General features: G+C 64.5%; 1 protein-coding gene across 2 annotated transcripts in view; it reads left to right on the forward strand.

The window, feature by feature from the left end:
- Nucleotides 1-12,580, forward strand: part of Kif1a (kinesin family member 1A) — a 67,341-nt gene that overhangs the window by 40,536 nt on the left and 14,225 nt on the right. Inside the window, exons 35-38 of one of the 2 annotated variants that reach the window (XM_013033666.1) lie at nt 2,355-2,460; nt 4,448-4,474; nt 11,233-11,347; nt 12,305-12,438. In XM_013033666.1, the coding sequence (XP_012889120.1) occupies nt 2,355-2,460; nt 4,448-4,474; nt 11,233-11,347; nt 12,305-12,438 (382 nt within the window). The remainder of the gene's footprint in view (nt 1-2,354; nt 2,461-4,447; nt 4,475-11,232; nt 11,348-12,304; nt 12,439-12,580) is intronic. The other variant, XM_013033667.1, reaches the window with a different exon arrangement.

Here is a 12,580-nt window from a genome sequence, read left to right on the forward strand (position 1 = left end):
GCTGGTCGTGGGTGAGTGCGGTGGGCGGGGCTCCCTCAGGACGGTGGGCGGGGCTCCCTCGGGGTGGGCGGGGCTCCCTCGGGGTGGGCTGGTCGTGGGTGAGTGCGGTGGGCGGGGCTCCCTGGGGTGGGCTGGTCGTGGGTGAGTGCAGTGGGTGGGGCTCCCTCGGGGTGGGCTGGTCCACGGTGAGTGCGGTAGGCGGGGCTCCCTGGGGTGGGCTGGTCGTGGGTGAGTGCAGTGGGTGGGGCTCCCTCGGGGTGGGCTGGTCGTGGGTGAGTGCGGTAGGCGGGGCTCCCTCGGGGTGGGCTGGTCGTGGGTGAGTGCGGTAGGCGGGGCTCCCTCCGGATGGACTGGTTGTTAGGAAGAGCACCGACTCCCCCAGATGACTGAATTCCAGCCACAGCTCTCCCCTCATGCTGTGTGGCCCTGTGTAAGTCATAAAACCCTTCTGTGCCTCTTCCTGTCTCCCGAAAACAAGAGGCTTGGATCCAGGTGACAGCGCCCAGATTTCCATTTAATCTGTGTTAAGGTCCTAGGGCTGCTGGAAACTGGGTTGTTTGCACCAGTAGAAATGTGTCATGTCCCAGTTCTGGAGGTCAGAGGTTCAACATCAAGAGCCAGCAAGGCACGCTCAGGCCCATCCGGTCTCCCGGCTCTGCCCTGGCCTTTCATGGAGGTCACTCTCCTTCAGGTGGCTGCTCCAGCCTCATGCCCACAGTGCCACCACCCCCAGCGTGGCTCCAGAGCACCCGTCTCCACGGGAGGCTGTACTTGGAGGCTCTGGGCCAGGCCTCCCGTAGCTCTTAGGGGTGCACGGCTCATCCAGTCACCAGCACAGGTCTTAGGGGCAGGCTGAACGCTGGTCTGTCACTTTCCTCTGCGAGGGTAGGCAGACACAGACGGGTGGCCATCCCAATGTGTGGTTCAGCAAGGGCCTGTCCCCTGACTGGAGCTGAGGGCTGTCTCCCAGGAATCTCCACCCAGTCCCCGGCGACCTGGTGTCTAGGCAGTGTGGGGAAATAGGGATCAAGTCCCAGGGAGCAGGGCTGCGGTTAGGGAAGTCCAGGGACACTGGGACAAACCTCTCACTTGATACGCTCCGTGTCTGCTTTTCATGAGTCAGAAAAAGAAGGAAAGAAGTGGACAAACGCTCCTGTGGCCTTGAATCTGAGAATGAGTCAGGTCAAAGATAGAGGCCAGGGCTGGGAAGGTGGCTCAGTGGTAGAGTGCTTGCCTAGCACGCACAAAGCCCTGGGTTCAATTCCACATACACAGAAAAGGCTGGGAGTGGTGCTGTGGCTCAGCTGGTAGAGCACCTGAGCAAAAAGAAGCTGAGGAACAGTGCTCAGGTTCTTAGTTCAAGAGGCCAAGTCCAAGTCCAACACTGGGCTTCTGCTTGGGAGCACTGGAGGAGCTGCTGATGCCCAGGGTGGGGTCTGCGCAGAGGACTGCGCCTCTTCACCCCATGTGACCTGAGACAGCCCCAGCCCCCCCCACTGTGTACCCCTCTTCCTGTAGGGGCAGGGACGCAGAGAATAAGGGTGGCCCTGGCATGAACACCCAGGCCCGGCACAGGTGGGCCCCTGCTTCCATCTCAGCCTGACTGGGTACCCCCACCCCCCACCTTCCCCACCCTCCACCCCCGTCAGACCATAGCCAAAGCGCTCTGCAGAGGCCCGGTCCCGGGACTCAGGTCCTGCTCTGAGCAGGTTCTCTCCTCTGTGAGCACCCCGGGGCCCCGAGGGCCCGGCATGGAGAAGGGGCTCTTTGGAGAACCCTACACTACTTCCTCCCGCAATCCAAGTGCTGCAAAGATGTGGTCAGAGTTCCAGGAACCGGGCAGAGCCTGGAGTAGGCAACCAGATCCTGACTGCGGCAGGGCAGGGGGACTGGCCCTCACAGGCTGGCTGGGGAAATGGTCTCTGTCTGTCTCTCCCCGTCTCTCTGCTCCTTTGAATGAGCAGGTCTCACAGCTGCAGATGGACCACAAATGCAGGCATTGCTGGCTCTGCCGGAATGGTTGGTGCCAGGAGCGCCTGGGGCAGGCAGAGTGCTTCTTTCTTCCATTCCTGTTACTTTAAGCATAGAAAAGGAGCAGGAACATCTGCCCGTCTTGCGGGCGGGAAGGCCTGTGTTTCCTAGGCTGGGCATCCTACAGGAGGAGCACAGGAGAGGGGACTGTCCAGAGCCACACGGGACGCAGTCCAGCCTCGCTGTCAGCCTGGTGCTTTCCCCCATGTGGCACATGGCGCTGTCGGACTCCACTAGCTACCCGGGCTTCCCCCAAGGATGCAGTGACCCCGGGCCACTGCGGCCTCCCGAGAAATGACCTGCAGCTGTTGGCTCTCCTGCAGGACGAATCCGAAACACTCCAGAAACCGACGAGTCCCTGATTGACCCCAACATCTTGTCTCTGAACATCCTGTCCTCTGGATATGTCCACCCAGCCCAGGATGACCGGTAAGTCCCCAGCTCCCTGGAGGCAGGCCTGGGTCAGCACCCAGCCCACCATGACCTCCACCGGCCCAGCCTCCTGTTCCGTGTCCAGCTGCAGAGCTTTCCTGCCCTCCTTCCTGAGACTTGAGGGGACAGCTGCAGGTGCGGAGGACCATGGCCTCCAGGTTCCTCACTTGATTGAGTGTCCTCCACCTCTGAGTCCTCCGCTGTGTCACTCCGTCACCTCGCTGGGTCCAGGCCTTGGGAGGCAGGTGCTGTGGGCAGGTTGTCTGGTGGCGTGGCTGGTGTTTAATAAGCAGGCCCGTGTGTCCAGGGACCACACCGCTAGGGGCACTAGAGATGGGACGGTTCAGAGGCTCGTGAAGCTGGAGGGCTGAGGTCCTACACGTTGTTGGCTGCTCGTCACTGGGCTGCTTCTCACCCTGGTCCCGGGGCACTGCCAGCTCACTTGCATCCAGACACTGGAGATGTCTCTGGAAACCCTGCTGGGGTTTGCCGGTGGGAGGATGCAAGAGGCCTCACCAGCAGCTGCGGGCACTTTGAGGACTGCCCTGTGCGGGCAGGGAGGGTGTCCAGCTGGGAGTATCCAAGTGTCCAGCAGTGTGAAGACACTGCTCTCCAGGGCGGGGGGAGCAGGAGGGGACTCTGAGTCCCAGCTGGCTTCACCTGGCACAGACAGAAGCCAAGAGCTGATGCTTGGCGCTGGACAGAGCCTGGAGCCTGAGCAGGGGGACCGTCTGTGCTTGGAGCGGGGTGAGGGACAGAGGGCTCTGAGGGAGCATCTGTCCTTCCAGCTCCTGAGCCCAGACAGCTGGGCAAAGGGGCCTCCCCTCCCAGCACCCCAGTCACACAGGACGCTTCCCTCGGGGCAGCCAGACGGGCCAGGGAGGTGCTGGGCTGCGGTGGGTGGAGGTCAGGATGTGGCTCCAGCCCTCACCCTCCACTCTTGGGGCACTGTCCAGAGGTGGGGGGGCCTGCCAGCGGGCCAGGGGCTCCCATCCAAGAGCGGAAGGAGAGGCAGGCTGGTGAGAAGGACCCGCGGTCCGACAGGCACGGAGAAGGCCTGGCCCCTGTCGCGGAGCTGCCCTCCCGGAGCCCGAGGCAGGGTGCTGCCCACGGGGTGACTCCTGGGCCTGGACCACAGAGGGAAGTGTGGGGGTCGGAGGGCCTGCCCGCCCCGCAGCGCTGGAGCCCAGGAATGGCCTCATTCCCCACCCCCACACACACCTGAGCCCCCCTTTGGGCAGTTCCTAAAATATGGGGACCAGAAGGAGGAGGGTGTGGGTGCCCCTGGGGCCTCCTTCCCCACTGCCTCCGTGCACTTAGCCTTGTTTCTGGAGTCTTTTGCTCCGCTGGCCAGCCCGAACGCCGAGGGGCTCCCTGGGGGTCCTTGGGCCTGGCCAAGCCGAGCCAGACGGCTGCTTGTGGATGGACCTGGGCAGGGGGCTTCGAGGCTTGTCTGTGCTGCCCGGTGCAGCCTCAGCACCCAGAGGTCCAGACCTGCCTCTGCTTCTTGCTGTTCCCCGCGAGCTGTGAGAAATAAGGGTCCCTGTGTGGGTTTGAGGCCCCGGGTCCAGGAGGAAGATACAGACCCAGCCCCGGACCCTCAGGCCTGGCGCCTGCCCGTGCCAGTGCAGCCCCAGATCTCATACTGCTCCTCACTGCGGCCTCCTGCCTGGGGCCCCGGCGGCCTTGGCTTCCTGTTTGGGGTGATGGCTGACATCCTGGGTGCCTGTAGTGAGGGCTGCTCGGAGGCCGGCCTCCCCCACGAAGGCTGTGGGGCTCGGGACCCCTCCCTTTCCTGCCTTGGGCTGCTCATGTGCTTTGCCTTGACCTGGGCCTCCACCTCCTGCTCTAGGTTCCTTGCTTTGCAGCCTCCATCCCCCACCGTGGGCTGCCAGCCACCGTGGCTGCCCCGCTGCTGCCCGCTGCCCCCGCTGCTGCCCGGCCCCACGGCCCTCACTAACATGTGGTTGTTTGTGTTTTGCAGGCAGTTTCTTGATTCGGACATACCTAGGTACCATTTGTGTCCCTTGATTTTATTTCAGCTTTGCCTCCCTCCTCTTCCCGGTGCCCCACACAACCCTGGAGAGTTGATTTCCAGCTTCTATCAACTCCTCATAAACTTGCACACCTTTACCTCCTGTTTCTCCCTCTATTTCATCTCCTTGGAACTTCTTTTTTTTTCTTTACCCTTGCTGCCTCCCTGTTCTCTTGGCTGAGTCTCTCCCTCCCTCCTGCCTCCCTCCCTCCTGGTTTTGGCTGCTTTTGTAGTCTCCTGCCTCCACAGACGCTGCTGGCCACCCCTCCCGCCCCAGCCTTGCCACCTGTGCTTGCCCCACTGCCTGACGGGGTGGCCGGGCTTCTTGGCGTGCGGGTCGGCTGGCAGCTGCCTGGGCCGCCCCGGCTCATGAGGCCCGGTTGTTCCCTGTGAAGGGCTGGAGCAGGCAGAGCTAGGAGCACAGGGTGTACCCACACCAGGAGCCGCTTGCTCCCCAGCCGGCGGCCACGAGCCCTGGGCTGGCCAAGCCAGGAGAGGGACACCCACTGCCCGCCCTTTGAGAATGACACGCAGTGAACTCACGGACGGGCTAGTCCAGACTCACACCCGCCTTGGGTGCTTGGCCCCACCAGGGGAGAACGCGCCTCCTTCCCTCGGGCTTGAAGGAGGCCCCTGCCCACACCGGCTGCGGGCAGGAGCTCGGGGACTGCCAGTCCGAGGATCCAGACGCCGTCCCGGGGAGGCGTGGGTCTGCTCTGTGGAGTCCCTGGGGGATGGGGGCCGGGGCGTCGTCGCGGTCACCTTGTAGTCCAGCCTTCTTGAATCACAAACGTTTCTGTTTAACAGCTTGGGGTGCTGTCCCCGCCCTGGTTGGGTCCCGGGGGAGGTGGGTGCAGCTGTGTCTGCCAGCTCGTGGCTGCGGTGGGTCATACAGGCGGTGGCCGCAATAGTGGCCCGGGGCTGTCCGCTGTGCCCAGGCAGAGGCCTCAGACACCTGCGGGGCTGTGGCAGTCCCTCCGGTATCCCAGACGGGTGCACCTGTGCGGACGCGCAAACCCTTCGAGGGCTGCTGCGGCCCTGGGCTGTGTGAAGCAAAGGTGGTGGCCATGCCTGAGCAGGAAGCACGGGCGGGCCCGGAGCACAGAGGGGCGGTCTGCCGCGGCCCTGGGGGCGGGCCCGGAGCAGAGGGGCGGTCTGCCGCGGCCCTGGGGGCGGGCAGCTGGACTCCGCTCTTCGCTCTTCTCCCTGCTGCCGTCGCACTTCCCGGCGCACTGCACTGACAGGATCTCAGGAGGGTGCAGCAGGAGCCGAGTCGTAGCATGGCGGGCTGGTACCAGGGGTTCTACGGTTTGGTCGTGTTTGGGTTCCATGATCTCTGTCTGAGGGTTCTGCTCCCAGAGAAACCCTGGGTACAAAAACCCGGGGCTTTCGGAAAGTTCCGGATGAAGCAAGGAAATGGCAGTGGGAGGGGAGAGGGAGCTAGCCTCCACTCCCCTGGGCCTCCTTCCTCTGCCCCAGGCCCCACGAGGCACTTGCCCTGGGACCCGGCAGGGGGCTGGGGGGGGGGCTGGCCCTCTGGTGGCCACCTGCCCTCCTCGTGCCAGACCAGAGCTTGTCGGCCCCCACGGGCAGCCCAGCCCCGGACCTGGCCTTCAAGCAGAGGCCTCCCTCACAGGAAGATGGGGGCCTCCGTCTTGGACTTGGGGCTCCTCACTGGGCCCAGTTCTTCAGAGCAGAGGTCCGCCATCAGGCAGTACCTCCCAATGAGTGGGGCAGAAGGAATGTCTCCCGAGACACGGGAGGGCAGGGGCTGCAGCCATGCTGAGGGCTCAGGCAGCCTGGGGGAGTCACTGCTGATTGTGGAGGTGTGGACAAGTGGCAGAACCTTCTGGAATGTAATTCTCTTCTCCCTAAGGATGAGAATAGCAGGTGCTGCGGTCGCTGAGGTGGATGAGCTGGGTGGGAAAGGCTGCCGCCCAGGCCTGCCCGTCAGATCCGGAGTTGTGCTGTGGCTGTGGCTGCTGCCCGTTCTCGCCAGCCTGGCATTATCCTAACGCAGCCATTTTGATCAATGGTCGCACACATACACAGTTGGCAGGAGAGTAGACGAGATGAGGGCTATGGCATGGTGGGCTACACTGGTTCAAGGTTCGGTCACTCGCTGTCCCTTTTCTGGGGCCGTTTGCCGCTGCCCTGGGCCACAGGCTGGCCTGGGGGACAGAAGGGTCCGCGGGCTGTTGAAGCTGTGGCTTCCTTCTCGGACGCCCATGGCAGGCTGAAGAGCAGCTCCATCCAGGCTCCCCTCCCACCACTTGAGCCACTCTGCCACATCTGGTTTTCTGGTGATTAATTGGAGATGAGTCTCGTGGATTTTCCTGGCCCGGGCTGGCTTTGAACTGCAATTCTCAGAAATCAACCTCCTTAGTATCCAGGATGACAGGCGTGAGCCACCAGCGCCCAGCCCAACAGCATTCTTGTCCTGGGACAGAGCCGTGTGGGCCAGGTAGCCTGCGGGGGCCCTCGACTGCACAGAGCAGAGGTGGAGGTGGCAAGCCTGCTGGGTGGGTGATGTCACAGGACGGAGCAGCCAGCTGTGTCCTGAGCACAGGAGGGGGGGCTGGGGGGGGGGCAGCCGTTGGGCCAGGCCAGTCCCAGCTGCTGCCTCTGGTCGGTGTTTTGCTAAAAGCAGGTCTGGTCGCCAGCTCCTCTCCCATGGACAGCGGCCTCCCACGCCGGCCTTCGGATGTGGGTTGTTGGGGGCCATGGAGGGAAGGTTGGCTCTTGATGAGGGCTAGCGGCCAGCTCTGGCCACCTGGGGATGCAGCCCCAGTGCGGGTCAGGTGAAGCCTGTTCTCCTGGGTGCCTGGCAGTCCAGCTCTGGTGGGAGCCTGTTTTCCTGGGTGCCTGGCAGTGCGGGTCAGGTGAAGCCTGTTCTCCTCGGTGCCTGGCAGCCCAGCTCTGGCCACCTGGGGATGCAGCCCCAGTGCCTGTTTTCCTGGGTGCCTGGCAGCCCAGCTCTGGTGGGAGCCGGGTATGGCTCTTTTGCGCTGCCTGGTGACTCTCATCCCAACTTGGGCCAAAATCCAGGAGGTTTCCAGAACAGGGGCAACACCCCTGCCTCGAGCTGTTCTGACCTGCCCTCCCAGGGTTCACCCTTCCCCACCTCGATCTCCTGAATGTGGGCTGCTGAGCTGGACTTCTCGGTCCAAGGGGAAACATTAGGTTCTTCAGTTTCCTGCTTCCCCATGGGACAGGCCTGGGCGGTCCAGCTCCAGTTGACCCTGATGTAGCTGGGAAGGCAGGCCAAAGGTGAGAGGAAGGGCTCAGGCAGTGCTCGGGAGCACCGGGCCACGTGTGCCACATCTCCCGTGCATGTCAGCTGCAGCTGCTTGGCCTGCGCAATGTCTGCGTGATTGTCCATTCTATGAGAGGACTCGGCTGCTCTGATCTCTGGTCTGTCCCAGTCTGACTGCTCGAGCTGCGCCTGGCGTCAGAGCCTAGGGCATTCCTGAATTTAGTGCCTTTTCTAGAAACGTACTTCCTGGGCATTGTGAGCTTCTGGCATCAGGTGGCTTGAGCTAAGGGTTTGATCTTCATGTGCTGGTAAAGGGTCCCACGGCATGCTGGGTGAGGACGCAAAGGCAGGAGGAAGGGTCGCATTCTGACAGCACAGTCCTTGGACAGGTGGGGTCGCGGTGGTGTGTCCGTCCCCCGGTGCTCCTTGCCCAGCGTGGCAGTGGCCTCCAGGCTGCCCGCGGCTCCGTGGCCTCTGCTCTGTCAGGCAGGTGTGCTGAGGGCTCTTTCCTATGGGTCTCGAGGGCTGACATGCTGATCCTTTCATTAAGGCATGTGTGTGCTCTCGGCTGGGCCTCAGGCTCTGTGAACGGCCTCTCCAGGACCAGGTACAGAGGTGCGCTTCCTGGGCCCCCAGTGCCCGGTGCCAAGTGCATCACAGCCCTGCAAGCCAGGCAGGCCAACACATGGTCTCAGTTTACAAACATGGGGCCAAGGGACACTGCCCAGGTCCGCTGGCGCTGTCAGGCAGGACTGGGGTGGAGGGGTGCCCCACGGCCCTCAGTGTTCACACTCCCCAGGAGGGCTGGCCTTGCTTGAGCCCCGGACCTGCAGGTCCTGCCGCTGAATTCAGGGGCCCTGCTCATGGGCCTCTGAGAGCAGCTCAGCTCCCAACCACGAAGGAGAGCCATCCGGCAGCCCTGCACGTCCCCAGTAGCTCAGGCTGGCTGGGAAGGAGCCTTGCTGACCAGCCTGTCACCTGAAGGGCTCTGTGTCACCTGCCCTGGGCTCTGCTTGCTGCAGCCTCGAGCTTCCTAGCCCTCTCTTCAGAATAGGGCTCTGGGAAGGAAGGGGAGCAGGCAGGGGCTCAGGACAGCTGGCCAGCCCGCGGTGGAGGCCAGGCCCCGCCCTGGGCTCCTGCCCGGGAACAGGGGGACTTGGAAGGTCTGAAAGATGGAGAGGTCGCAGAGCCGAGGGCGAGGCCCTGCAGGCCCAGCTCGGATCCTTGTGTTTCCGACCCAGAATCTGCATCCAGTAGGTCTCCCAGAGGCCCTGTGCCCAGCCTGGGCTATGTGTCTGGTCTGCTCACTGCCTCCTAATGGTTGAGTCCATTGAGGTCACTGTCAGCAAACGTGGAGGCCGGGTGCCTCCAGGGGCAGCCCAGCGCACAGAGCCCGCAGATCTGAGCTCACTCACAGCGTGGGGGTCCAGGGTGGACTCGGGACCCCCAGCACTCACCCTGGGGCTCCCCACGGTGGGTGAGGTGTCCACTCCCAGGCGCCCGGGCCTTCATGCTGCTCTGTGCCGCGGAGGTGCTGGTTTTCAGGTGTAGTGGGTCTTCTGGGGGTCGCCCTTCCCTCTCCCTTCCCCGACGTTGTCCCATGTGGGTCTTGGGGTACTGCCTGGAGCGCCAGGTCTGCGACTGTAGAGCCCTGGCTGGTGTGGTCCGGAGCCCTGTGTGCGCTGCTCCCGTCCCTGAGGAAGGGACCTGAGGAGAGCGTTACGGATGCCCGTGCCACACTCGGCCTTGAGCCACCTGGGCAGCGGCTGCAGACCTGGGTCCAGCAGAGCCCCGCCCACCGCCTGCACCCCCTGAGGAGACCCCTCCCCCAGTTCTCAGGTTGGTTTCAGCGTTGGGGTCTCTGGTGAAGGCACCGGAGGTGGTTTATCTCACCAGGCCGGCGCGGGTCTGGCTGCCCCCTCTCCAGGCGTCCCTAGGACGGGATGGGGTGCCGGGGCCCTGGGCTGGAGGGCCGGTTGGGGCACGTGGATGGGTGTCCTGTCCACACCCCCTTCAGGCACCGGGGCCTTGGGGCCCGCACAGGCCTCACCAGGCGTTGGCTTAGAGGTGACGCCACCCGGCTCCCGGCCCTCCGTGTCCCGCAGTTGCTTAGTCTGAGGTGGGGGCAGCGATCACTCGCTGTCGCTCGTGGCCTCCCCCCACGGTTCCTGCCGGGCAGCATTGGGCGCTGGCTCCAGCCCGCCCCGCCCCCCCAGACTTGGCCCTCTGCAGCCCTGGGGTGGGGCGGCTGTGCCGCGGCACCTGACCGGCGCGCGGCTGTGCCGGGCCGCGCAGAGCCGCCTCTGACGTCTCCCTCTCTTCTGTGTGTGCGTGTGTCTGGCTGCCTCCCTTAGCGTTTCCTTCGGAAATGACACTAGGTACAGACGCCATTCCCCCACCCCTGCTTGCTCGTTCTCCGCTGTCTCTGTCCTCTCTTCTCCGACGCCTGCCTGTTCTGTCCCCTGTGTCGTGTCCCCACTCTGGTGGCTACGTCCCCTGCCCTGTGCCCGCTGTCCCCCCTCTGGACTCTACGCGGCGGCCCTGGCTGGCCGTTCCGCCTTGCCTCTTTGCCCTGGGGTGCGTCCTGCGGGAGGCAGGGTGGCACAGGGCCCTGGGAGCCCGCTCTGTGCTCGGCAGGGGCCTGCTCTGCGGGGCACGCTGCGGCCCTCTGTCCGCGGGGAGCACCCTGCCCCCACTGTGACTGAGGATGCTTGGATGGGAGCTCGCTCCAGGACCAGCGGGCTGTGGACGGGGGCAAAGTTCCTCGGAGTGAGCACCTGCCCTAGGAAGGGGTGGGGAGTGTGGGCAGCAGCTCCTGGGGGACCATGAGGGGTGGGGCATGGTGGCGGCAAGGTCTCGGCTTCCTGGCCATGGTGTGCCCCGCACTAGGCCTCTCTGGGCTGGAGACCAGTGGCGAGACAGCCGTGTTCCATGCTTCCGGAGACCCTCCTTCCCGGGGGCCAGGTCGCACCCTGGGGGTGGCTCCCACTCCAAGCATCCTCGCCCAGGGCCTTCCTCTGGGGTGGGAGGGCGAGTTGGCTCATGCAGGGGAGGGGCCCAGCGTTGGGGCAGACCCAGGAAGGTCCTCTTCAGGCCTGGAGGGACTGTGAGACTCCTTGCTCAGACTAAGGCTGAGATGGGACAGGAAGCGGCTCTGCCCTCCTCCCCTCCCCGCCTGCTCTCCTCCCCTCCCCGTCTCTCCCACTTTGTGCATCCTTAGTTAGCCCTCCATGCCTCCTCCTCCCTCTCCCCGGCCTCCAGTCCTCCCTTGGGAGCTGGGAGAACTGGAGTTCACAGGGGTAGCCACTGAGGGGCGGGCACGCATGGCCCGGCCGGTGAGCAGGCCTGGTGTCCCCTGGTGCCGCGCGCTGTCCCCGCCCTCTATCCAGTAGCTCCCTCTGTCTGTCTGTCTGAGTGTGTGTGTTCCTGCTGGAGGCAGCCCCACACGTTGTCTTTTACCTTGTCTGCTTCCTTCCAGGACTTTCTACCAGTTTGAGGCAGCGTGGGACAGCTCCATGCACAACTCCCTGCTGCTGAACCGCGTCACACCGTACCGGGAGAAGATCTACATGACCCTCTCTGCCTACATCGAGGCAAGCACTGTGTCCTGGGCACCCCAGAAACTGGGGGGTCAGTGAGGTTCCCGTGAGCTCTGGGCCCTCTGGGGTGGCTGGGGGGGTCAGTGAGGTTCCGGTGAGCTCTGGGCCCTCTGGGGTGGCTGGGGGGGGGGACAGTGAGGTTCCGGTGAGCTCCGGGCTCGAGTCCTGAGTGGAGTCCGTGTGCTCACACTCCACCATGCTCAGCCGTGCATTTTGTCTGTAGTGTTGCAGTACAGCTGCATCACCACCAGACATTGCATCTGTATTCCAGGCAGCTCCTTTTCTCGGGAGCTGTAGCCTAGGGCCTTTCCAGATGATGCTGTGGCTTGTCTGAGGCAGAGGCTGGGGCATGAGGGTTGGGGGGCACAGGAGTGGTGGAGGAGGGGCTGAGGAACTGGGCCACCCCCTCTCCATGGAGGCAGATTCCTCAGGCTGGGCAGAGGGGGCAGCGTGTGGCCTGGCGAGATGAAGCGGCGGTCTGGGCATGGCTGGGCCAGCAGGCCCTGTCCCCACAGCCTGCAGGACTCCCGGGGCAGATGGCCTGGACAGGGATGTCTGTAGTGTGAACAGACGGCGGAGGCCAGGGTCAGCCTGCTCCTCACGGGTGTCAGGGTGTCCCTGGGGGTGTGGTGAGGTGGCCAGGACTGAGTGCGAGAGGTCCAGGTCTGGGATGGAGCTGCCCCGGCCCAGGCCACCTCCTGCAGAGGCTCAGCCCAGGCTGAGGCCTGGGGGGGGGTGCAGTGTGTTGAGGGGTCTCGGGGCTGTGCTGCTGAGCCCAGGAGGGCTGGGGTGGGTGCCCTACGGCTGGGGAGGGCTGGGGTGGGTGCCCTACGGCTGGGGAGGGCTGGGGTGGGTGCCCTACGGCTGGGGAGGGCTGGGTACTCCAGTGCCCTCCCCGGCCCACCCCCGCCCCCACCCACCATGCCCAGCCTCCACCCTCCGCCCTCACAGATGGAGAACTGCACCCAGCCCGCCGTCATCACCAAGGACTTCTGCATGGTCTTCTACTCCCGGGACGCCAAGCTTCCCGCCTCCCGCTCCATCCGAAACCTGTTTGGCAGTGGGAGCCTGCGTGCCACAGAGGGGTGCGTCCGTGGGGGGTAGAGGGCAGAGGAAGGGGGGCGTGGAGGGCAGAGGAAGGGGGGCATGGAGGGCAGAGGAAGGGGGGCGTGGAGGGCAGAGGAAGGGGGGCGTGGAGGGGTGCGTCCGTGGGGGCATGGAGGGCAG

The sequence above is a fragment of the Dipodomys ordii genome, unplaced genomic scaffold (genome assembly GCF_000151885.1).
Source record: "Dipodomys ordii isolate 6190 unplaced genomic scaffold, Dord_2.0 Scaffold174, whole genome shotgun sequence".
NCBI classification, from domain to species: Eukaryota; Metazoa; Chordata; class Mammalia; order Rodentia; family Heteromyidae; genus Dipodomys; species Dipodomys ordii.